At 40.1% G+C, this 26,983-nt stretch overlaps 1 protein-coding gene across 3 annotated transcripts in view; it reads right to left on the bottom strand.

Moving 5' to 3' along the window:
- Nucleotides 1-691: 691 nt before the first annotated feature.
- ACBD6 (acyl-CoA binding domain containing 6) overlaps nt 692-26,983 on the bottom strand; it is a 230,738-nt gene continuing 204,446 nt past the window's right edge. For 2 of the 3 annotated variants that reach the window (XM_068541353.1, XM_068541350.1), the window contains one exon: nt 692-2,554. In XM_068541353.1, coding sequence (XP_068397454.1) covers nt 2,400-2,554 — 155 coding nt within the window. In that variant the 3' untranslated portion in view covers nt 692-2,399. Of the gene's footprint in view, nt 2,555-23,828; nt 23,884-26,983 lie in introns of those variants that run through there. The other variant, XM_068541352.1, reaches the window with a different exon arrangement.

Consider the following 26,983-nt stretch of genomic DNA (forward strand, 5'->3'; position numbering starts at 1 on the left):
GCGTGGGTTCAATCCCTGGTCGGGGAGGTAAGATCCCACAAGCTGTGTGGCGCGGCCAAAAAAACGAAGAGATGAACCTTCAGGAAAAGGTTTTCTAGGATATTTTCAAATACTAATTGGCTTGAACATCACTAATCTGTCCAGGAAAAAAAATTCTGCAAAACAAAACCAAACTTACACTAAAAGTATGTCCTAGTTTTATCATGCTGAACTATACGAAAAAGTGGTTCACCACATACCTGAGGAAGTTAGCCAGCTTTCTGGTCCAGTGTATTTGTGTTCTTTGCTGGGTGGTGACCACTGAAGCTTTGGCAATGGAACTCGTGATCTGGCTGAAGTGTGATGCACTACATAATGGTTCAATAATTTAAGGGGCATGAAAACAAACCAAGATCCAGTTTTCTCTGACATTTATGAATGAAATCTTCCCCTTAATAAGGCACAGGGAGATGATCCACAGATTGTTATATACGACAGTAAAGGTTTTTGAAAATTCAGATACGGGCAACAAAAGTATAGAGATTCTGGAACCTGATTTTGAAATGAAAATGTGAAAATGAAAATGAAAATGTTAAGTTGATGACTGTTTTTAGTGATAGCTTTCAATGCAAATGTGAAACCTTTAAAATAAAATTAATGAAAACCAAATTACATTCTTTATTTAAAAACAACCTGTTTTAAGATGTGGCAAAACAGCTTATTCAAAACTTGTCTAAGAAATACCCAGGTCGAATTACAAAAGAGAAATGAAAAGAGGAGTTCCTTGAGAGCTTCTTGCTCAGATAACTACCCTGTAAATCGGAAATGAATAAACACTTTTTGATTTGCTAACGTCCAAAAAAATGCACAAAGTAATACCGGTTAAAAGCTGCAGGCAACATCTTGGTCACTTTTACTGTAACTAATGAATAGTATTACTTAAAACACATTCAATTAATGTGGAACATGAGAGAATTTAGCTGAACAGTAGGTTGCAATGTAGCTGGGACTGTGGGAAAAGAACAGATAATGAAGAGAAAGCTCTGCTAGAATTACAGTAACATTTCAGTATGTACTAATGTACTTATCACTTCCACAGATAATTAAGAAGTCATTTAAAAAATGAATAATCTTGGTGAGTGGTTTTGGTTTACATCTCAGAAAATAAGAGGTTAGAAAAATTACAAAATAAGCAGCATTATTAATATGCCTCATTTCTGCTCTGGAGGGGCTTGTTCCAGAAGGACAGGTTAGCTTGAGCTAATGAAACTCTTGTCCATTGTTGAGGGCTCCACTAAACAAGTTTATTGTTATCTTAGGAGTGACATGTTAGAAAAATTATCCTTTAAATGGTTATCTTGGCATCTCAACTTGTTTCTTCATTTCTCTTCCTATGACAACTACCTACTTTCCTCACATAATAAGAAATGTCCAGGAATTTCCCAGATGGAGTTCTTGAGGCTTAAAGGGGAAAATGTAGGGAGCCAGTTTCAACAGTGGCATACTCGTCTATCCTTTAAGTAAAACCTGTGGCGTACTTGTCTATGTTTTTAATAAAAAATAGAAGTGCTCCAGAAATAACTTCAATCACACCTAAGTATTGGGGCATTACGGCTGTTTCATATTAGACCCAAATAGGCCTAACAGTTCAGGCCTGAGCTAGTTACAGAGACTGCTGCCATATGCGACAGGAACATAATAGCCAATTAAAAGGGCCCTAAGGAGGTTCCTCCCTGTTTTGTAACGGTGAGTTTAAGGAATCCTGACCTAACCGGTGAATTCTCTAGAGTCTGTGTTTCCATCCTAAAACGTCCAAGATTCTGAGGTCTTCCGTAAATCTGGTTGTTCCTCTGACTTTTATATCCCTTATGTGACAAAACTCTGCCCTTTCTCCCTTTTGCTTTCTTAACAGCCCTCTTCTTTCCTATCTTCCCAATTCTGTCTGAGAAAAGAATAGACGTTTTAGCTACTTATTTAGACCAGCTGTACCAAATGCCATGAGACCGTTTGAGCTCCACCATATTGGGATTTCATGGAACTTTCCCTAATTGTCAGTGTAGTACTTACTGCCGGTTCTATTTCCCTTCTGTATGCTTTTTAAAAGAGCAGTCATGTTTAAAATTGTGAAATCCGATGCATCGCCTCTTCTCCCAGCCTCTAGAACAGTGATAAATTTCAGAGCACGCTCAGCGGAATTGGGTTGTATTATGCACAGTACACATGTTCATCACCAAACGGTACTCGCTGGAATACATGCAAGTAGAAGGAACTGCTGAGACTTCAAAACCCCAGTTCCGCACAACTGATTTTATTAGCCAATGTATACCAAAGATGGGTGGCAAAAGAAGTGTTATTTTTGAAGTTTTCTTTCACCGCTGACGCCCTGTGCTGTTATAGACTGGGGGTTTCCAGTCTTTTGATTAAGCCTTGCCAGTCGTGTGCTGCTGTAACATCAAAGTGACCGCTCTACACCCTGTCGCCTCCTCCGGCAGGCAGCCGTCCTGGTCTCGGAGCGTGGGGTCGGCGCCGGACTGGAGCAGCAGCTCGACAATGTCCAAAAACTCACAGGCAGCAGCTGACAGGAAAGTCGACAAATACGAAAACCCAGTTACCATGAGACAGACAGTACTAGACTTCAGCAGGAAAGGCAAGTGCTGAGCAATAAGGAATCCTGAACAGTGGGCGACGGGACAGTGGCCGGGGGCGATGAGGCCTTGTAACGGAACTGCGCCGTGACGGTGGGTTTGCCAGTGTTAGGAAAATCAAGTTTGCCTCTGTGGCTGCCCAGAAGCTAACAAACAAATACATTTTTTTAAATTGTGAGGCTTTTTGGACTCTATTCTTCAGGATGGGATGAAGGGAAGGAACAAAAGTAGTTTAAGTATTTCATTTACGTTGATCAAAATGATAGGTTTGTAGGCTAAGTCAAAAGGCTCAAAATATTGTAAATGTCAAAGGAAAGATTTTGTTTTGTCTTTGAAGAGGGAATAAGTGGGTGACTAACTGAACTTTAAAATTCGTAAATGAAGAAAGAAAAAAAGGTGGCCTAGTAATCAGACCATCCCTCTAAAGCAGCCTTAAAAAAAATGGCACCAATCACACAAGACACAGGAAGAGGAACGGGACCTACAGATATCAAGACTTATTATGAAGATGGTATGGTCCTGCCCCCAGGATGGACAAACAGACCAAAGGGCTAGAAGAGAGAGCCATCCATTCTTTTGCACATGTACAGAAACTTGATTGTGACAATGCTGGCATTGAAGGTCAGCAAGGAAACAAAGTCCATTAATTAGATGGCACTGAGACAACTGGGCTGAAGTCAAAAATAGGCATTTCACACAAGATAAAACATAAATAGCAACAAACATATGAAAAGATGAGCAACCACATTAGTAATCACGGAAGTAAAAATTAAAACCAGGAGATACCATTTCACACCCACTAGATAACTGAAAACTAAAAACTGAGACAATACCAAGCGTGGAGGAGGCCTGGAGCAAGGGAGACTCCCCTCTGCATTGTGGAGAGTGTACACTGTGCATCACTTTGGACAACAAGGTGGCATTACACGTTAAACCTAAACAAATGCCTACCCTTGGACCCAGCAATTCTACTCCTAGTTATACTCTCTAGAAACCTTTGCATGTGTTCTCCAGGAGATATCTGCAAGAACGTATGTATAGTAGCCCTGTTTGTGATAGACCCCAAATGTAGACAACTCAAATGCCCATTACGAATAACATGTAAAAATAAAATATTGTTTACATATACAATGAAATCCCTTACCAAAATGAAAACTAATGACCTATAGCGTCATATAACGAGTTTATCTCTAGAACATAATGTTGAAGGGAAAAAGCAAATTAGAAGAATACATACAGTATGTTTCCATTTAAACACAATTTTAAAAACAGGCAAGACTAAACACCATTGTTCAGAGACACAAATACGAAGTGAAACTCTAAGGGAAAATAGTGATATGAAATTTGGGATAGTGCTAATCTGGGGTGGGGGGCGGTATAGGGAAGGCCGTGTAATTGGATAGGCACACACACAGGGGGTTTCAAAGATACTGGCAATGTTCTCTTCCTTAAACTATGTGGTAGGTATACAATTTTTTAAAGGTACATTTTAAATTCTTCATATACATTTTATATACAATTTTGTAGTGTGATATATTACACAACAGCAACAACAAAAGGTTTTTAAAAGGGAGAGCAAGAAAGGTAAGCAGTTTGATTCAATGAGTATTTTACTGAATACATACCATACCAGTCCTACATCAAGGATACAGGTAAGATTCCTGCTCTGAGGAACTTAGAAGGATGAATAAACACTGTGGCAGGCGGACACACACACACACACACACACACACACACACACACACACACACACACACACACACACCTGCAAAGGTGAGGGGGATGTGGGAGAGGAGGAGGAAGCTAAGGAATCAGGAAAAATACTACAAGTAGGTGGTATGTAAGCTGAGCTTTGAGGACAGAGTAAAATTCCAGGTAAACTTAGAAGAAAAGGCATTGCAGAGTGACAAAACAACATTAAGAGAAGCAGGAGAGCACAGGGAATGCTGAGAGAACCGTCTGCTGGCTCAGAGAAGCAATATAGAGGGTCAAAAGCAGAGGCTGGATTTAAGTTAAACTATACAAAGTCTTGAAAGCCATACTAAGAAGTCTGGCATTTATGAGGAGGGGAGTAGCATAATTTGACCTCTGTGTTAGGATGATAATTCTAGAGTGACTTGGAGAACCTAGGCATTTGTGGCAGGTAGACCAGTTAAGGGACTGTGGTAGTCCTTTTAGGGGGCTTGAAATTAGCTAGTGTTGGCAGGAGTATAAAGAAGGGACTGATAAATAAATGCTGGAGAGGGTGTGGAGAGAAGGGAACCCTCTTGCAGTGTTGGTGGGAATGTAAATCGATACAGCCACTATGGAGAACAGTATGGAGGTTCCTTAAAAAACTAAAAATAGAACTACCATACAACCCAGCAATCCCACTGCTGGGCATATACCCTGAGAAAACCATAATTCAAAAAGAGTCACGTACCACAATGTTCATTGCAGCTCTATTTACAAGAGCCAGGACATGGAAGCAACCTATAAAGATGTGGCACGTATATACAATGGAATATTACTCAGCCATAAAAAGAAACGAAATTGAGTTCTTTGTAGTGAGGTGGATGGATGTAGAGACTGTCACAGAGAGTGAAGTAAGTCAGAAAGAGAAAAATACCGTATGCTAACACATATATATGGACTCTAAAAAAAAAAATGGTTCTGAAGAACCTAGGGGCAGGACAGGAATAAAGACGCAGACACAGAGAATGGACTTGAGGACATGGGGAGGGGGAAGGGTAAGCTGGGACAAAGTGAGAGAGTGGCATGGACATATATACACTACCAAATGTAAAAGAGATAGCTAGTGGGAAGCAGCTGCATAGCACAGGGAGATCAGCTCAGTGCTTTGTGACCACCTAGAGGGGTGGGATAAGGAGGGTGGGAGGGAGATGCAAGAGGGAGGAAATTTGGGGATATATGTGTATGTATGGCTGATTCACTTTGTTATACCGCAGAAACTAACACACCGTTGTAAAGCAATTATACTCCAATAAAGATGTTAAAAAAAAAAAAAAGACAATCCTCAAGGGAAAAAAAAAAAGAAAAAAGAAGGGACTGCATAAGAGAGCCACTGAAATTCAGGTAGGACATAGCAAAGTACGGATGTACCTTTTTTTAAAAAAATGTTTGTGAACACTAAATTTAATAATTAACGAAACTGATATAATGTCATATTTGTAGACACCTAGCTAAACATTTAATTATTTATATTTTGCAGTTTTCTTTTTGTTTTCTGTAGCAAAGATATTTTGTTTCAGATTTCAAGTACTTTTATAGGTTTTTGAAAAGCTCTTAGGCCCAAGGCCTGTGATCGTAATGTTTACTGAATAAAACAGCCTGAGTATTTCTACACTTGATAAAATTACCGATAAATCTGATTATATAGAAACCTAAAACTGATAAATTTGAACACAAATTTAAAATAGCTATACCACACACACAAAAATACTATATACAAAAGTAAACCATAAACTGGGAAACATATTCACCTACATAACACAGATAAGAGCTAATATCCTTAATATTAAAACAAAAAAAAAACTTAAATCAATCCAAAAGAACAATGGGCAAAAGAATTAGAAGAAGCAAAGATGACCTATGTTTCTAGTCTTGGAGAACACATAGATGCTGGTGACATCTCTAAAATAAAGAACCAGAAGAAGGAAGAGCAAAAGTTTTTGGAGGGGAACAGAAGCAGAAAATTATGGAGGGGTAGAAATAATACTGTTTGGGACATGATAAATATGTGGTACTAGGGGATATCTATATTGATAAGCTCAGCAGGGAGGTAAAATTTGAATCTGAAAAAAAAAAAAAAAAACAACCCACTCACCCCATACACACTACTATCTCCATTTTTACTGTACTGTGTGACTTTCTGAAGACATATGTTTTGGGCTCAGGATTTTTAGCAATTTTTCTGGATACTCTTATTAAATATATTTATATTACAGGATCACTCTGGCCAAAGAGCTACCTACCTAAGGTGGTTTCCCTTACCGTGCTGGAGAAATACATTTGAAGGAGACATACAGATTATTGAAAATTCCTAATGGTGTCCTTACCAGTAGACACATTTATGTGGTTGGGAAATAAAAAGCTTAAGAAGCGAAGACTGTTAATGCCCGTTATTAAATTTTCACTTGTAATTTTTACTACAATTTACATTCATCCACTTTGGTTTTCATTGTTGATCACTGAGCATGTTTTATTAATTATTATTTTACATTATCTCTACTGGGTTTTCTTCTCTCTATAAACAGGCTTTAAGACTTCACTAGCTCTTTATTTTAATTAATTTATTTATTCTTGGCTGTGTTGGGTCTTCGTTGCTGCACGTGGGCTTTCTCTAGCTATGGCGAGCAGGGGCTATACTCTTCGTTGTGGTGTGTGGGCTTCTCACTGCAGTGGCTTCTCTTGTTGCACAGCATGGGCTCCAGGCACGCAGGCTTCAGTAGTTGTGGCGTGTGGGCTCAGTAGTTGTGGCTCGTGGGCTCTCGAGTGCAGGCTTGGTAGTTGTGGCTCACGGGCTTAGTTGCTCTGTGGCATGTGGGATCTTCCCGGACCAGGGCTCAAATCCATGTCCCCTGCAGTGGCAGGTGGATTCTTAACCACTGCGCCACCAGGGAAGCCCCACCAGCTCTTTAAAAGCGCCATTATCAAGCCTACTTATAATGACTGTCCTTTGCCACACCTGGCCTTCTCTCTCCACCAGGCTTTCACTAGACTCTACTGCAGTGAGCCTGCATCAGAATCACCTGGAGGGCTTGTTGGACCACAGACTGCAGGGTGCCACCCCCGCAGTTTCTGATTGGTACGTTTGGAGCAGGACTGAGAATTTACATTTCCTAACAGGTTCCCAGGTGATGCTGATACTGATGATCTGGGACCTCACTTTGAGACTCAGGGCTCTACCAGCGTGCTTCCTGCCTCATACTATTTGTCAATTTTCACAGCTAGAGCCACTTAACTCACACGTATTGATAATGCCCCACACAGGTAAGAAGGAACACAGGCCTCTCATTGGTTCAGTACGACGTAACTTTACGTCGGATGTGACGTAGGTAGCAGAGCTGAGCTTTTGCTGAGTTTTCCAGCTCCCGTACTTCATTGTCTCCTGGATTCCTTGCTGAACACGCTATTTCCTCTGGCACTAGGACGCTTTGATTTCCCTTGCTCCGTTCCTTCTGGAAGCTGAAGATGAGCAGGTAAGTTCACTTCCCACAGCTGGGAATCTACCTGATTGCCTTCTGGACATTTGTGACAGTGTTGGTTTGCCTGCGCTGATTTCTTTCCATTGCTTGTTGTTAAGACTTTGAAGTTTGCCTTTTCTGTGCCAGTGAGTCTAGTGTCCTGGGTCTGGCATTCCAGGCCTGACTTCAAATACCCCAGGCTACCTTCTTCTCTGCTTTTCAAACAGTTGAACAATGTTGTTGTTATTTCTATGACTGCTGCACATTCTTTCCCTATCCTGATTTCTATATGTATTTCCAGACCCCTCAATGCCGGGATCCATCTTCCTAATGCTCTGAGACTCAGGGCTGGTTTGGTCTTTTTCCTCTATGAATGATTACTTTTCTGGTAAGATCATGAACCTTGGCTGGAAGGTTTTAATGCCACCTACATGCATGACTTAGATCCTAGTAAGTCAACTCTGTTTTTTCCTTTTTAAACCTGTGTCAAGGAGGTCTATGGGCTTGCCATGCAAAGTGTACTCTGAGGATCAGTGGCTTTCAGCGTATTAGGGGAGCTTGTTAGAAATGCAGAGTCTCAAGCCCCACCTCAGATATACTGAGTTAGAATCCATGGTGTAACAAGAGCCACAGGTGATTTTCATGCACATTGTAAAGAACTGATGTGTGGTGTAGTGTCTATAGGATGAACTGCTCCCACCTGAGACTAATTATTATGATTCTCAACCTTACCAATCACTACTTTTTCCAACTTCCTTATTGCTACTGATGTAATTTTACAAACCTGTGTTGGGTGAGTTCCCTGATGACAATGTGAACTATGACCTACAACCCATGATTCTGTAGGAACCCAGAGTCTTTCTGTGTATATCTCACATTTGTTGTTTCTTAGTATATCTTTTGCACAAGGCCTTTTCAACTATGTCAACATACTAAAGGAATACTGGCTTTTTGCCATGATCTGATGTGGGCTCGGATGACAGGCAGCCTGAGGGTCCAGGGCGGATAAGTACCACTCAAGTTCAACAATAAATTTTAGGTGCTTAATGTAATGCTGGCCCACAGTAGGTGACCATCCAAATATCTCTCATCAGTATTTACCATGGAGAAGGTGTTGAAAGTAGATCAGGCTGAGTGAACTAACCCCACCCCAGGGCTTTGGTGGTGGGTGGGGCCAGCAGTACTGGTCTGGACAGTCACCACTGAATGGCCTTGTTGCCAGAAACCCATCCCTGAAGGAGCAGGACTCCAGCCAGTGACCTAGTCCACAAGTCAGGTCCAACCATTGCAGGGGGGTGGGGCTAGTAAGATACATATAGAGTGTCAGAACCTCAGTCAAGAATGCCTACGTTCAGAATAGGGATACAGTTCCAAAACGAGGAAACTGCCACATTAACCTGGAGACCCAGGTGGACAGGCCCTTATTCGTAAGTAGTGCCATAGAAAGAACATGGATTCTAGAATCCATCTGGGTTTGTGTGACCTTCAGTAACTATCCTCAGATGGTCTTCCTAGGCAAATGAAAATGCATGTCCAGGGTCTAACAGAGGACTCAAATAGTAGATGCTTATTAAATGGTAGTTACTTTTATGTTTATTATAGAGGGAATCATATTCTTATGTGAGCCTATGGACCTCAAGGCTGCTCCAGGTTCTTTGAATTCTGATCTGCCTGGTTGGAGGGTTGGGTAGCTAGTATAGTACCTCGTTCAGCATTTGGGCAGAAGGAAACACACATGCTCAAAGCACAAGTGCTTAGCTAGGTACATTGGAGGACTTTTTTTTCCCTTTCCTCTTCTATTCTCTTCTCTTGTGATTTGATGACTAACTTTAGAGTTGTGTTTGGATTCTTTTTTCTTTTATTTGTGTGTATCTATGGTAGATTTTCGGTTTGCGGTTACCATGAGGTTTTGATATAGCAGTCTATATATAAGCAAGATTGTTTTAAGTTGCTGGTCTTTTAATTTCAAATGCATTTCCAATATCCTGTATGTACTATCCTCTTCTCACAATTGCTGGTTTTGATATCATATTTGTGTGTGGATGATCTCCTACCTTTACAGTATGTTCGCCTTTACTGGTGAGCTTTCCCATTTGTAATTTTTTTTCTAGTTGTGACTCTTTTTCATCTAGAGAAGTTTCTTTAGCATTTGTTGCAAAGCTGGCCTGGTGGTGCTAAATTCTCTTAGCTTTTGCTAGTCTGTAAAGCTTTTGATTTCTCCGTCAAATCTAAATGAGAGCCTTGCTGGGTATTCTTGGTTGTAGATTTTTCTCTTTTATCACTTTAAATATATCATGCCACTCCCTTCTGGCCTGCAGAGTTTCTGCTGAAAAATCTGCTGCTAGCCTTATGGGAGTCTCCTTGTATGTTATTTATTGCTTTTCCCTTGTTGCTCTTAATATTTTGTCTTTAATTTTTGTCAATTTGATTACTATGTGTCTTGGTGTGTTAATCCTTGGCTTAATCCTGTATGGGACTCTCTGTGCTTCCTGGACTTGGGTGACAGTTTCCTTTCCCATGTTAGGGCAGTTTTCAGCTATTACCTCTTCAAATACCTTCTCAGGCCCTTTCTCTCTTTCTCCTTCTGAGACCCCTATAATGTGACTGGTAGTGCATGTGATGTCCCAGAGGTCTCTTAAACTGTCCTCATTCCTTTTCATTTTTTCTTTATCCTGTTCCATGGCAATGATTTCCACCATTCTGTCTTCAGCTCACTGATTTGTTCTTCTGCCTCATTTATTCTCCTATTGATTCCTTCTAATGTATTTTTCATCTCATTACTGTATTCGTCAACTCTGTTTGGTTGTTCTTTGTATTTTCTCTTTGCTAAGAACTTCTTGATCTATGCATCCATTCTTTTCCTGAGTTCTTGGATCATCTTTATGATCATTACTTGGAACTCTTTCTCGGGTAGATTGCCTATCTCCACTTCACTTAGTTGTCCTTCTGGGGTTTTATCTTGTTACTTCGTCTGCAGCATATTCCTTTGCTGTCTCATTTTGTTTAAATTTCTATTTGTATTTTTGTTTCTGTGGTAGGTTAGTTACATTTCTTGACCTTGGAGAAGTGGTCCTCGTCCCAGCAGTGCATTCCCCTCTCATCACTCAGGGGCAGGGACCAGCTGTTCCCAGGGTAGGTTCTGACCTGAGTTTATGGACTCAGTTCTGCAGGCTGTAGGATCGTAGTTTTCCGGTGTTTGTCCCCTGGCGGGTGAGGTTGGTCTGGAGGCTTGTGCAGGCTTGCTGGCAGGAGGGACTGGTACCTGTCCACTGATGGGTGGAGCTGGATCTTGGCCCTCTGGTGGGCAGGGCCATGTCAAGGGACCTATCTAGAGGTGGCTGTGTGCTCAGGAAGTCTTAGGCAACCTATTTGCTGATGGTTGGGGCTGTGTTCCTGCCCCGTTGGTTGTCTGGCCTGAGACGTCCCAGAACTGGAGCCTACAGGCGGTTGGGTGGGGCCAGGCCTCGGTGCTTATGACCCAGGCAAGGTGTCTGCCTTCAATGAGAGTTCATGTAGATGACGCTCTCCAATATTTCTGCCACCGCCACCAGTGTCCATGTTCCCAGGGTGAGCTACAGCTGCCCCCCCACCCCCACCTCCCCAGGAGACCCACCAAGACCAGCAGGTAGGCCTGGCCTGGGCTCCTACAAAGTCACTGCTTTTGCCCTGGGTCCTGGTGTATGTGAGACCTTGTGTGCACCCTCCAAGAGTGGAGTCTCTGTTTCCCCTAGTCCTGTGCAGCTCTTGCAATCAAGCCCCTCTGGCCTTCAAAGACAGGTACTCTGGGGGTTCCTCCACCCGATGCCAGACCCCTAGGCTGGGAAGCCTGATGTGGGGCTCAGAACTCACTCCTGTGGGAGAACTTCTGCGATATAATTATTCTCCAGTTTGTGGGTCACCCACCTGGGTGCTTTGGGAATTGTTTATATCACGAGTTCGCCCCTCCTACTGTTTTGTTGTGGTTTTTTTCTTTGTGTCTTTGGATGTAGAATATCTTTTTTGGTAGGTTCCAGTCTTTTTTATCAATGGCTGTTCAGCAGTTAGTTGTGATTTTGGTGTGCGTGTGAGAAGAGGTGAGCTCAAGGTCCTTCTACTCTGCCATCTTGTTCGTCCCAGATTCTTCATCCACTTTGGATTGTGCCAGTTAACATACAGAGCAAGATTCCCTGGTTTTTCTCCCTTTTTAAAAAAATTGAAGTAATATTCATTCTTCTTAAAAATTTGAATTCTGGCAAATGTGTCTACTTGTGTAGCTACCATTACAATAGAGACATAAGACATGTCCATAACCCCCAAAAGTTCCTTCTGGCCTCTCTGCAGCCAATCCTCTTACCCCCACCCACTGCCCCTGGCAACCACTGATCTGATTTCTGTCCTTAGGTTTTGCCTTTTCCAGAAATGGAAATCATACAGCCTATAGTCTTCTGTGTCTGGCTTCTTTCATTGAGCATGATGCTTTTGAGATCCATCCATGTTGCTGCAGGTATGAGTAGTTCTTTCCCTTTTATTGCTGAGTAGTATTCCATTGTATAAAGGTATGTAGGCATCTGGCTTGTGTTCAGTTTTTGGCCATTATAAATAAGATCCTATGAACACCTGGATACATGTCTTTGTATGGATCTTTTATGTTTTCACATTTTTTGGGTAAATATCTAGAGTGGGACTGCTGAGCCACATGGCAAGTGAATGTTAAACTTGAATAAGAAACTACCAAACTTCCAAAGTTTATATTCCCACCAGTATGTATGAATTCTAGTTGCTCTGTATCCTTGTCAGCAGTTGTTATTATCATTAAAATTCTTTTTAGCCATTCTAGTCAGGTCTCTAGTACCTATAGTATAGGTACTATATAGTATAGTCAGGTCTTCTTATTGTGGTTTTTAATTTACACTTCCCTAATGTCTAATGATGAACATCTTTTTATGTACTTATTTGCCAATCATCTACCATTGGTGAGTTATCCAAATCTTTTGTCCACTTATTAATTGGGGTGTCTTTTTAATAAAGTTAGAATTATTCTTTATATATTCTTGGATATAAGTTTTTTTCCAGATATGTTTTATAAATATTTTTTCCCACTCTGTGTCTTGTCTTTTATTAACAGTATCTTTTGAAGGGTAAAATTTTTAAATTTTGAATGAAGTCCAATTTATTTTTTTTCTTTTATGTTTTGTGCTTTTTGTGTCCTATATAAGAAGTCTTTGTCTACCTCAAGATCACAAAGATTTTCTTCCACATTTTCTTCTAGTTCTTTATATTTTAGCTCTTACGTATAGGTCTCTGATCCATTTCAAGGTAATTTTTGTGGAGGGTATGAGAAAAGGGTTGAGGCTTTTCTTCCCTCCAGTATGTATGTGTATGTCCAACTGTTACAGCACCATTTGTTAAATAGAGTATCCTTTCCTCCACTGACTTACCTTGGCACTTCTGTCAAAAATCAATTACCCATGTGTGGTTTGGTCTATTTCTAGGTTATTTATCTTGTTTCATTGATCTATACACTTCACCCTACACCAATATCACACTGTTTTGATTTCTGTATCTTTATAGTAAGTTTGTAGTAAGTAATAATACATTGGTCAAAGAAAAAAAAATCAAAAGAAATTAAATTATTTTGAACTAAATGAAAATGAAAACACAACTTATCAAAATTTGTGGGACGCATCAAAAGCAGTGCTTAGAGGGAAATTTATAGCATTGAATGCGTGTATTAGAAAAGAAGAAAGATATAAAATCAATAATCCAAGTTCCCACCTTAGGAAACTGGAAAAAGAAGAGCAAATTAAATCCAAAGTAAGCAGGAAAAAAAAAAAAAAAAGAATTACAACAGAAATCAATGAAGTTGAAAACAGGAAATCAATAGAGAAAATCAATAAAATCAAAAGGTAGTTCTTTGAAAAGATCAATAAAATCAATAAGCCTCTAGCCAAGTTAAATAAGAAAAGAGAGGACACAAATTACTAGTATCAGAATTGAAAGAGGGGACATTACTACAGGTCCAATAGACATTAAAAGGATAAAAAGGAATACTACAAACAATTCTATGCCTACAAATATCATAATCTACATGAGATGGACCAATTCCTTGAAAGACACAATTTGCCAAAATTCACACAAGAAAAAATATACATTCTGAATAGGCCTGTAACTAGTAAAGAAATAGAATAAATGATTAATAACCTTCCAAACTAGAAAGTACCAGGCCTATGTGGGTTCACTGGTGAATTCTACTAAACATTTAAAGAAGAAATTATACCAGGTCTCTACAATCTCTTTCAGAAGGCAGAAGTAGAGAGAATATTTCCTAAATCATTCTATGAGGCCACCATTAATCTAATAACAAAAACCAGACAAAAACATTATAAGAAAGGGAAAAAAAACTACAGACTGATCTCTCTCGAGGATATAAACGCAAAACCCTCAACAAAATATTAGCAAATTGAACCCAACAATGAATAAAAAGAATTATACACCACAGCCTAGTGGGATTTATCCCAGGTGGGCAAGGCTGGTTCGACACTTGAAAATCAATTAATGTAATCCATCGTATCAATAGGCAAAAAAATAAAATCACATGATCATATCAATAGATGTAGAAAAATAACCTGACAAAATCTAACACTCATTTGTGATTAAAAAAAAAACCTCTCAGTTAACTAGAAATTGAGGGGAACTTCCTCGACTTGAGAAGTTCTCAGCTATTTCTTTAAATAAACTTTCTTCTCCTTTCTCCTTCTATTGCCCTGCTGGGATACCTATTATCCTAATGGTGCCCCTCCTGAAAGAGTGAGATAGCTCTTGCAGAATTTCCTCATTTTTTAATGCTATTTCTCTTCCTTCTACTTGTATAAATTTTAGATTTCTATCTTTGAGCTCTCTAATTCTCTCTTCTATGTGGTCTGCTGTTTCCCATGTTTTGTTTTGTTTTTTTAAACCTTTATTTACTTTTGGCTGCATTGGGTCTTAGATGTGGAACGCGGGCTCTTCGTTGCGGTTCGCAGGCTTCTCTCTAGTTGTGGCATGTGGGCTCTCTAGTTGTGGTGCAGGCTCCAGAGCATGTGGGCTCTGTAGTTGTGGTGCACAGGCTCCAGAGTGCATGGGCTCTGTAGCTGCAGCACGCAGGCTCTTTAGTTGTGGCGTGTGGGCTCAGTTGACCCGCGGCATGTGGGATCTTAGTTCCCCGACCAGGGATTGAACCCACATCCCCTGCATTGGAAGGCGGACTCTCAACCACTGGACCACCAGGGAAGTCCCCTTTCAATGCTTTCTAATGCATTCTTTATCTCATTTATTGAGTTCTTCAGCTCCAAAACTTGTTTGGTTCTTTTTCAGAGTTTAAATCTCTTTGGCAAGGTATTACTTCTGTTCATTCATTTTATTCCTGAGCTCACCGAACTGCCTTTCTGAATTTTCTTGTTGTTTGCTGAGTTTCTTCATGTTCACTATTTTGAATTCTCTATCAGTTAGATCACAGTATTCCATGACTTTAAGTTTGGTTTCTGGAGAATTGTCATTTTCTTTCTGTGGTAGTGTTACTCTAGTTCTTCATGGTGCTTGATGAGTTGTTCCTCTGCCAGCACATCTGAAGTAGCAACAGGTTAGAAATCAGAGGCTTTCTGTTTTCCAGTAGGTGGCACTATAGCATAAGTTTCTGGTTTCTCTTACCTGAGCTGCCTCTTGTTACATTTGAGAGTTAGCACTTTCTACCCTGTACTGCCCATAACATGTGGCCCCCTGCCCACATTATCAGTTCTTGCATCTCTGGGGTCACTGGTGCCTTGCTTCTGCCAGTGTTGCTGGCATCACCACCTGATGTACCAGGATGGTGGGCTCTCCCTTGTGTCTGGGATCCCCTGAGTCACAGGCTCTGCCACTGCAGGGGGAGAGTAAGGGAAGGGGGGAAGCAGGAGTTGTGAGGGCACCTCTTCCGTGTCTGGTATTATAAGGTTAGTGGGCTCTGCTGCTGCAGATTCGGGGGGAGGGGGCAGGTGGCTGGAGTGGTGGGCACATCAGTGGCTGGAGGGATGGGGTCCCAGGCCCCACTACTGCTGTTGCCCAGTTTCCTGTGGCTGCAGGTGTTGCTGTAGCTGGAGTCATGTGCACTGCCTCCCCGGCTGCTACTGGGTTCTCTGGGGCTGTAGGCTCAGCTGCTGTGGTGGGAAGGCCAGGACTACAGGTACCACCTCCACTGTTTCCTTGGTTCTGCCTCCTATATGTGTTCCAGTCCACTGACCTTTAGATGTACAGATGTGTGGAATTCTCTAGCATCCTGGTGTGTTGGGCAGAGGCACCTTTGTTGAGTTATGAATGTTTTACTGGTTGCAGATTGAAAGGGAGAGACAAAGGTAGCTTTTCACTCCACTATGTTGCTGACGTCACTCCTTGGGAACTTCCTCAATGTGATAAAGAACATCTACAAAAAGCCTATAGCTAAAATCATACTTACTGGTGAGAAACTCAAAGCTTTCACACTAAGATCGGGTATAAGGCAAGGATATCCCTTCTCACCACTCCTTTTGAACCCTGTACTGGAAGTTCTAGGTAATGCAATAAGACATGAAAAGGAAATAAAAGATATACAGATTAGGGAGGAAGAAATAAAACTGTCTTTGTTTGCAGATGACATGATAGTCCATGTGGAAAATCCAAAAGAACTGACAAAAAAACTCCTGGAACAAATAAGCAATTATAGCAATGTTGCAGAATATAATGTTAATGTACAAAAGTCAATTGCTTTCCAGCAATGGACAAGTGGAATTTGAAATTAAAAACATAATACCATTTACATTAGCACCCCCAAAATGAAATACTGAGGTATAAATCTAACATGATATTTACAAGATCTATATGAGAAAAACTATAAAGCTCAGAACAAAATCAACAAAGTAAATAAATGGAGAGATATTCCACATTCATGGATAGGAAGATTCAGTACTGTCAAGATGTCAGTTCTTCCCAACCAAAATCCCAGCAAATCAGGCTGTGGATATCAACAAACTGTACAGTTTATATGGAGAGGCAAAAGATCCAGAAGAGCCAACACAATACTGAAGGAGAAGAACAAAGCTGGAAGACAGACACTGTCTGACTTCAAGACTTATGATAAAGCTATAATAATTAAGACAGTATGGTATTGGCAAAAGAATAGAAAAACAGATCAATAAAACAGAACAGAGAGCCCAGAAACAGACCAACGTAAATACTGGATATAAATATCATGGAGTAAGTCTCTCTAGGAAGGCAGCAAAGGGTGCTGGGACCCTTCCTTTCCCTTAATGCACTAGCTAGAACTTCCAGTACAATGTTGAATCAAAGTGGAGAGAGTGGACATCTCTGCCTTGTTCCCAGTCAGAAGGAAAGCATTCAGCATTTTACCATTAAGGATGATGTTAGCTACTGATTTCTTCAGGCTGAAGAAGTTCCCTCTATTCCTATCTTGCTCTGTTTTTTGTTGTTGTTGTTGTTCTATTTTTGTTTTTTGTTGTTTTTTCCAAATCATGAAGGAGGTTGAATTTTTCAATGGCTTTTTCTACATATATGGAGATAATCACGTTTTATTTTTGGTTTTGATTTGTCTGATATGGTGAAATACAATGATTTTCAGCTGCTGAACCAACCTTAGATTCCTGGGATAAACATATTTGGTTATAATTACCCTTTTTGTATATTTCTATTTTCAATTTGCTAACATTTTATTAAAGATTTTTTGCATCTATATTCATGAGACATATCAGCCTGTAGTTTTCCTTTCCTCTAGGGTCTTCTTCTGGTTTTGGTATTAGGGTAATGTTAGTCTCATAGAATTAGTTTGGCAGTGTTCCCTCCTCTTATTTCCTGGAAGAGTTTGTGTGTAGAACTGGTATTATTTCTTCCTTAAATATTTAGTAGAATTCACAGTGAAGCAATCAGGGCCTGGAGATTTTGTTGTGGGAAAGTTTTCAGTAACAAATTCTCAATCTCTTCAATAGATATAGGGCTATCTAGGTTCTCTATTTCTTTTTGAGAGAATGTTGTTGGTTTGTGTCTTTAGGAAGTGTGTCCATTTACTCTAAGTTATCTAATTTATTGGTAAAAAGTTAATGTTCCCTTATTTGCTTCATAATATCTGTAGGATCTGTGTTGATGACTCCCTTTCATTTCTGAAATTGTTAATTTGTTTTTCCTCTTCTAAATTGGTCTGGCTAGAGGTCTATCAGTTTTATTGACCTTTTTAAAGGTTTTCAATGGTTTCATTGATTTTTGGTTTTCTATTTCAATGATTTCTGCTCTGATCTTTATTTTTATTAGAATGCTTATCTTGAGCTTACTTTGCTTTTCTTTTTCAAAAAATTTTCAAGGTAGAATCTTAGATCGTTGAGTTGAGACCTTTCTTAATAAAAGATCCAATTTTCCTCTAAGCACTGTTTTAGCTGCATCTCACAACTTTTGGTGGGGTGTTTTCATTTCATTCAATTCAAAATATTTTCTTATTTCTCTTGGAATTTCTTCTTTGACCTATGAGTTATTTAGAAGTGTGTTGAAGTTTCATACAATTAGGGATTTTCCAGATATGTGTCTGTTATTGATTTCTAATTTAATTCTGTGGTGGTCACAGAGCAAACTTTGTATGATTTCTTTTATGCTTGTTAAGGTTAGTTTTATGGCCTAGAATATGGTCTATCTTGGTAAATGTTCCATGTGTACCTGAAACAATGTATATTGTGTGTATTAAGTGTAATGTTCTATAAATGTCAATTAGGTCAAGTTGGTTGATAGTATGGATCAAGTCTTTCAAATCCTTGCTGAATTTTTATCTACTTGCTCTATCAATTACTCATTTATTGCTTGAAAAGGGCTGTTTTTTCCTTGCTTTCTTGAATGCAGAATATTGTGTGTAGGAGGACAGTGGATGCTGAAGTAAATAATACTATTTACACCCAGAAATGGGCATGCCTTTTCTTCTGTCATGCCATTAGTATGGGTGTTGAGTCAATCTAGTCAGCTGTTGAACCGGGTTTGGTTTTGTTGTTACTATGGATAACCTCAGTGCATCACACACTTAAATTCCTCCAGCTGTGGGCTGCTGCTACCTTATGGTTAGTGTGAGGCCTGGGTGCCAGAGGGTTTTTTTTTTAGAATTCTCACTCCACCCTCAGCTTTCAGTAGTCTCTGCACATCTACCACAGAGGGAGTCTCTGTACTTTCTCGCCTCATCCATTGATAAGACTGCTACTGCTTATTACTCAGACTGAGGCTCATGGTGAGAGTGGGATAGAGTTCTTTGTCCTTTTAGTCTAGTCTCAGTCTTAGGCCCTCAGCGGTGGCAATTTCTCAGTGTTCTTGCATCCTCCTTGCCCCCCCAAATGTCAGCCAAATTCTGCCTTGTGTGAGAGAAAACATGTCTTGAGTGGGAAATCCCTGTCCAGCCCCCAGGGGCAAGAGATCTCTGCTTTGTGTCAGCACAGGATCTGGAGCCCAGGGGGCTCCCTGTCCCGCCACAGTGGCAGACAGGGTTTGCTTTCACTCCTCCTCCAAAGGCAGTGGCTATCTGCCTAGGCCCAGGGACAGGAGGAGAGAATAGAAGAGCTTTCAGCTTTTCCACCAGTGGCTTAAGGATTTTTCTTTGTATGAAATAAGGGTCTAGGGAAATGGCAGGATTTCATGCCTGCGTGCCACTGAGGAGGGATCTCTCTGTTCTCAATTTGTCTTACAGCACCCAGTTAATGAAAAAAAGTACATGAGTGAAAAGTCTTCTTGGGTCTGAGGCTCCCAGTTATTCTAAAACGTCATACTAGCTCACCTTAAGAATTTGTTAATTTTAGCTGTTTTCTTCTTATCTGCTTTTATAGTGGCTGCCTCTTCCTCAGGCGCTCTATCAAAGGTGAAACAGTTGGTGTATCTTATAGGGGCTTGGCATTCTTTGGAATTCGGTTTACTTTGCTGACACGCAACTTCTACTATCTGATGGGTTTAAGAAAAGTTACGATTTTGTAGATTATCTAGCATTTTCTTCTTGTTAGTGTGGGAGCAATGTTCTGTTGCAGTTTTCTCTGTCTTAAGTGGAAGCAGAACTCTCCGGGAGTTTGGTCTTAAATGATTTAGTAGTGACATTTCTTCTTTTGCACTTTGTTGGTACTCATGTAAAGATAAAAGAGTTTCTTTCTATGGCTCCCTCGTCTGTCTCCTCTCCCCTGGTGGGTGCTTTCAGCTCAGGGCTCCCTGGCTATATGCTGTGAAGTGGGCATAGAGCCAACAGCCAAAACCAGGTTGTGATAAGTTACAAATTTGCGACAGCTTTGGTGATTCTTTATATTATCCATCCTGACAGACTTAGGTACCAAACTCTAATTTATAATAGCACAGACTCAGAGGTGGTTCTAAGGGAACAGTGGTGGAAGGCAGAAATTTTTCTGAGCTAAAATCAGACCATCTGGCAACCCTATCTCTCTGCCTTTAGTGGGATTTCTTAGAAGGCTACTAGAATTATAAACGTTAAATTAATATTTGAATAAGTGAATAGAGAGTAGGAGAAAATGGTACAGAAAGGCAAATTTGCCTATTCTTATCCTGGGACAGGTGTTAATGGGCTGAGATCATGTTTTGGGGTATGCCTTAGATAGGGAGGAAGGCAGAGACAGGATATATTTACCAATAAACTGTTTAGGATTATAACATCCCTTTGAGAGTTTAAAATCATCTCCCAAAATAATGAACATTTTTTTTAAAATTAATTAATTAATTAATTAATTTATTTATTTATGGCTGTGTTGGGTCTTCGTTTCTGTGCGAGGGCTTTCTCCAGTTGCGGCAAGCGGGGGCCACTCTTCATCGCGGTGCACGGGCCTCTCACTATCGCGGCCTCTCTTGTTGCGGAGCACAGCCTCCAGACGCGCAGGCTCAGTAATTGTGGCTCACGGGCCTACTTGCTCCGCGGCATGTGGGATCTTCCCAGACCAGGGCTCGAACCCGTGTCCCCTGCATTGGCAGGCAGATTCTCAACCACTGCGCCACCAGGGGAGCCCTGAACATTTTTATTTTACATTTTTGAAAGGTTTTACCATGAATCACTGTACACCAAGTTAGATTCCAGTGGAAGACAGTCTCAAGTTAGATTCCAATGGAAGACAGTCTCTTAGGAAACATAACAAAGTTAAAGACACATTGCCTAGTATCAAGTAGCTGTGAAAGAGGATATTTATCCTGCATAAAACTAGCTACATGACATTTATATTTTAAGGAATAATCATTTAACATTTTTGCCACAGCTATCAGTCTCAACTTATTGTGAGAAACACTTGGTTAGGTTTTAAAATTGGAACTTTTAAAGCAGTATCAGAGGAATAAATTTCCCAGTGTATAAATCTGTGATACATGGTAATAACTATCAAGGTCTGTCAGATCACACTTTAGCTCAAATCTAACCCAACACTTGAGACTGCTGAGCATGAAGATCAAGGCTAAGTAGCTGTGTACTATGGCTGAAGACACTAAGCTGGCCATCTCAGACAAAGGGGCATTAATTTCATACAATCTGTATGATGATGTGACTTTTCCAGTAGTGAGATATGATATAATCTATGAGTACTAACCCAGGAATGGAGCTTAAATTTTTAAGTTTCACATGTAGAGGACTACTGCCAACCAGCTGAGAAAAGGCTTAACTGGGCTGTATTACAATCCCTTAACCTAACAAATGTAAATGAAATTTTAGCTCAATTGTAACTATAAAGTGAGATTTAAATTTGGAATTTAAGAGTTGCAAAATAGTACTTCAGAGTAAGGGATATGGTACCCACAAGGAAAGGAGTTTTATTAACAAATGCCTGGGTTTATGCAAAGACAGACTGATATGAGAGCATAAGCAACCAGGAAGTTGTAGTAGAGAGGAAAAAAAAAAAAGGACGAGAAGAGATAGACTGATTTAAAGGACAAAGGGAAAGTACATAGGTGAATCTTACCCCGGTATGAGGAGGGCATTTGTAGTACCTCTTGGAGAGTCACTGTTGATAGGCATCAATTATGTTTATGTTTAGCATAGAGCCTATGGCAGGTATAGGTGCCCAACAAACAGTTTTTGAAAATATATGCTCTGTGCTCCCAACTAGATGGTGAGCTACTTGATTATATGCTTTTCTATATTCTCCTCTTCATCTAACACAGTACTGGGGATTAGTATTTGCTCAAAATTCATTAGTTAATTGATTTCTCTGCCTTTGGCATCTTCCATGAAGCACAATTCACAAGGCAGAGTCCTCTTTCAGAAATGTGTGAGCTGCCCTCTGCCTCAGAATGGACAAAGACAAAGAAGATGAGAGTGGGATGAGAAGGAAAGGGTGCTAACATTTTACTAAATTAATGAGGGGATATTGGTGCCCACAATGTGCTGGGAAATACAAAAACAGTCATAAGCCCATCTCGGAAAAGCCTGAGCAAGCCTACAGGGATTAGAACAGTTGCTGAATTTACGGTACCCTGGGAACCTCTATTTGTCAAGTGCCATAGACGCAGCCCTGACACTGGCACAGGTGAAGATGAATTTTCATTCAGAGCAGTGAGCCTTCTGACTCCATTAATCCTCAGGGTTTTGATGATGAATTTCTTTCTTTTTTTATTTTATTTATTTTCACTCTAATGCCTCCTCCCACTGCCCTGTAACAGCGTGCAAGGAACAGAACAGATGGTGCTTTACGTGGAAGACCAAGGGCTCATGAGGATACAAAGCCTGCCCACTTCTGAAATCACATGACTGCACGTGCAAGGAAAAGCCCTGATTTCCCCTGGGAGACACAGATGGAATGATGTTAGTATTCCCAGTGGAGGGGGAGGAGCGGAGGGCTAACAGGCCATTTACAAGGAAGCCCACACTTATACTAATATACTCTTCAGCAGGGACCATGTTTAAATCACAAAATAACAGGAGGACCAATATCTGAAGATTCAAAAACACTAAAGTAAAACAGAGGCGAATGAAGGTTTTAGTATGCTGCTATACAAAGCGCATGTAGAGCGAACTAGTAAGGACATACAGTAGTAGAACACTGGCCTCTAGTTAACCTGCCATTGGCTCTGACCCAGTTTTAATCGGAAGAAGGCAGGATTTACAACCTGCTTAAGGATGGAGTTTGACAACTGCTATAATCAGAAGAGCTGTCAACACAAGGACAGCTGTCAAGCCAAACTGTAATTCATAAAAAATAATAGCTAAGCCCCCAAGACATCCCCAACATCGTCTGCAATCACTGGATTTAACTATATTTATAGTGTTATGAAAGTTCCAAGAATAGGTTAAGGGTCCTAAAATAAAATAAAATCAACAAATAGCTATTGAGTGCCTATTAAATAAAAAGATTAGATAACATTAAATGACTAAATGGATAAAATATGCCCAGCAGATTCCCTGGCATATAGTAGGTGCTTAATAAATGGTAATTATTATTATTGTTACATGCCAAGCTCTGTTTTGACAACCTTAAAATTGGGCAAAAGTCTAGTGACCTAATAAGAAAATCTAAATTAAAAATTAATCACACCTATAAGTGATCATTAAAGTATTAATCTCATGAAACATTCCTGAGTTGTCAGAATATTTTAGTTTTATATATTTGTAATGCCAAAGCCTCTAACTAATGATATTATTGGAGCATTTAATTATCTTGATTATAACATATGGTATTTGTTTTGTTCTTTCTACAATGAATAATATAATCTGAGAGATAGAAATAGAAATCATTTTACTAGATCAATTTTGGGCAGGATTCCTGAATCAGGGATAATTTTTATGATTGTCTAAACTCTCAGTGAACAGAAATAGGAATATGAAGGTGCACAAATGGACACATATATATGTGTTTACTCATAAGTACAGTTTTGAAAAATAGCCTGACCCACTGACCAAGGTAACCAATGATAAAAGACTATCTTCCACAAAATACCGTGTGCTTTAAAAGGATACTAGGACTGTAATTATTTACAGAGTTATGAAAAGACGACTGGAAGTGGAATCAGAAGATCTGGACAAGTGTCTTGGCTCTGTCACCTACAGCTTGTGTTACCCTGTCAAGGTCATTTCACTTATCTGGACTTCAGTTTTTCACCTGCAGATGTAGGAAAACAAGGCCTAGCTCAGACATCTGTTGGAAAGGTTAAGAGATTATATATATGAAAACAGTAACACCACCATCTTATATCTGCCTAGGTTTGGATTTTTTTTTTGTATGTGTGTAAACTTTATTAGAGTATAAAATACATACAGAAGAGTACCAAAACAATAAACATAAACTTTAAGATAAATTTATCCATGTAACTAGCACACAGATCAAGAATCAGCTCATCATTAGAATCTCAGAAGCACCCCTGCCCTGTTAATCCCTTCCAAATGCCACCTACCCAGTTCCCCAAGGTGACCATTATCCTGTCTGCTAATGCTGGAGATGAGTTTTTCCTGTTTTTGATCTTCATATAAATGGAAGCATATAGTACATACTGAGTTCAGGATGCCAGATACAAAACAGTATGTTCGTGAGATTCATCATTTTACACTCAGTGTCTCTTTTACAATTCCATTTCATTATCTTTCTGTACTGCCTTTTAGAATTACCTTTCAGTTCACCATAATTTGTTGTTTTTTTTTTTACCTGTGCCAATTCTGCACTTTAACCTATTCATATTGTAAGATTTCTATTTTTTTCACTTACTGAAGTTCTATTTGATTCTCTTTCAAATCTGCTTGTTCTTTTTTGGAGTGTCTTGTTCTTGGTGTTCCTGATTTCTTGATTTTATACAATTTTTTTCTTATAATTTCTATCCAATAGTTTTACTTAAATTCCTTAAAGTTTAATCATGTGGTTTACTACGTCCGCTGACATTCACTCAGGTGTAATCTGTAATTCTGGATTGTGAACTCATTTTCAGCAGAACTTCTTTCTGTAGGAATTTTGTGCTGCATTGGTTGAGGATGTGTCTCTCAAGAGAAGTTTAGCATTTGCTTCTGCCAGTTCCTTTAGGGGTAACCAGCCTAGTACACTTATGTTAATTTCTCAACTTGAGAATTTCTGCAACAGAGTGTAAATTTAAACCCCAAACTTGCATGAGGTGGGGCTTTTCTTCCACCCAGATTCTGGTCTGTGGCAGATAAGCTTGTTTTCCTTCCTTACACTAGTGGGTCAACTTTTTCTAATCTAATTTAACTTTTTTTTCCTACTGAGGATGCAGTCCTTTGAAAGTGCTGGCTTACTCTGGATTCAGGTCTCAGTTCCAACTTCCCATTACTCAAGAAGCAACATTTCCAGGGTTTGCTGGCATTGAAACCCAAGCCCACAGCTTCCCCAGATTAGACAGTGTTAACTCACACACTAGCACTATGGTTATCAGGTCCTTGTTTATTGGCTGGGAGGTGAAGGACACCCAACGTCTGGGGACATCTGTTACCTTGAAAAGGATGTTTGGTATATTTTATCCAGCAAATAGTAGGTGCTCATTAAATATTTGTTGAATGAATGGAATATAATTAAGTTGTATTTATAGTACTAATCGAGCCTATGATATTTAGATTTAAAATAATTTAAATTTAAAATTCAAATAGATACATGCATATGGTTCCAAATACAGAAGTCATTAAAGGGTTTATAGGAGAACACTTTTATCCTGTGCTTGTATTCTAGCTCCACACTTCTTCCCTTAGGCAACCAACATTCACTTTTTGTGTATTGTTCCATTTACTAGCAAATGTATACAGATATATTCATGGCAGCACAGTATATATACTGTGCTGCACCTTATTCCTTTCACTTAACAATATATCTTAGAGATTTTTCCATATCAGTACATAAAGAATATACAGCTTATTTTGAAGCCAGTCAGAAAGACCTTTGAGGGACTTCCCTGGCGGTCGAGTGGTTAAGACTTCGTGCTTCTAATGCAGGGGGCGTGGGTTTGATCCCTGGTCAGGGAACTAAGATCCCACACGCCGCACGGTGCAGCCAAAAAAAAAAAAAATTCCCAACCCTGCTGCTATACAGAAATGAAGTTTACACATATCAAACTTGAATGGACACATTCCCACATCTGTAAAGGCATTCACCCTTAACTTAACTAGGGATGACAGAGTGACTCATCTACATTCTCAAGGGCATATTTAGTCTGGTTTAACTGTTTCTACAGTTTCTGGATGGAGAAATGAAAGGAAAACACAAAACATGCCACAGAGAAGGCACTAAAAAATGTCTAATGAGTGGATGAAAGAAGGAATGAGGGGATGAAAATAAGAACTGATTTAGCACAGCATGTGGTTGCACTGGCGGAGTTGTCTTTCTAAGCCGAGCAGTGAACTCTGGACCTTATGGCACGTATTTTGAAATAAAAAATGGCACGTATTTTGAAATAAAAAGTTTGCCTGGCTTCAAGAAGCCAGGCATCAGGAAGAAGGCGCAGCCCTGTATTTTATGCTGAGGGCCTCACAACCACTGTTGAAGAGTTTCTTTTTCCCTTTCAGATTATCTGTGGTTGTTTGACTTATGCCAAGTTCAAACAGCTAGGGAGGTAGCTGAGAAACGTTTTTTCCTGGGTCGAAAATGAGAGTTAAGAGTAGCCAGCATTTGGTGATGTCAGAGGAGCTATCTGACAGAATTCTATAAACACCTTTGCAGAGTCAGAGATGTGAGTACTGTGGAAGGAGGCAGGGGAAGGCATTTGTTTTTCTCTCCTTTCCTGGTAAATCTAGAGATATGGGTTTGAATCTCTGGCTCCCTTAGGTAAGTTTATTAACTTCTTTGAGTTTTGATTTCCTCATTTATAAACTGGGGAAAACAATAATTACTTCGGAGGGCTGTTTATAGAAAGGAGCCTAGTGATGACCTGTATACTGTGATAGATAAGCTTTTTTTTTTTTTTTTTTTTTGGCTGCCTTGGGTCTTTGTTGCTGCACGCGGGCTTTCTCTAGTTGAGGCGAGTGGGGGCTACTCTTCGTTGCGGTGTGCGGGCTTCTCGTTGCGGTGCCTTCTCTTGTTGCGGAGCACGGGCTCTAGGCACGCCGGCTTCAGTAGTTGCAGCACGTGGGCTCAGTAGTTGTGGCTCGTGGGCTCTAGAGCACAGGCTCAGTAGATGTGGTGCATGGGCTTAGTTGCTCTGCAGCATGTGGGATCTTCCCGGACCAGGGCTCAAACCCGTGTCCCCTGCGTTGGGAGGCAGGTTCTTAAC

The sequence above is a fragment of the Eschrichtius robustus genome, chromosome 3 (assembly GCF_028021215.1).
Source record: "Eschrichtius robustus isolate mEscRob2 chromosome 3, mEscRob2.pri, whole genome shotgun sequence".
In the NCBI taxonomy this organism is placed as follows: Eukaryota; Metazoa; Chordata; class Mammalia; order Artiodactyla; family Eschrichtiidae; genus Eschrichtius; species Eschrichtius robustus.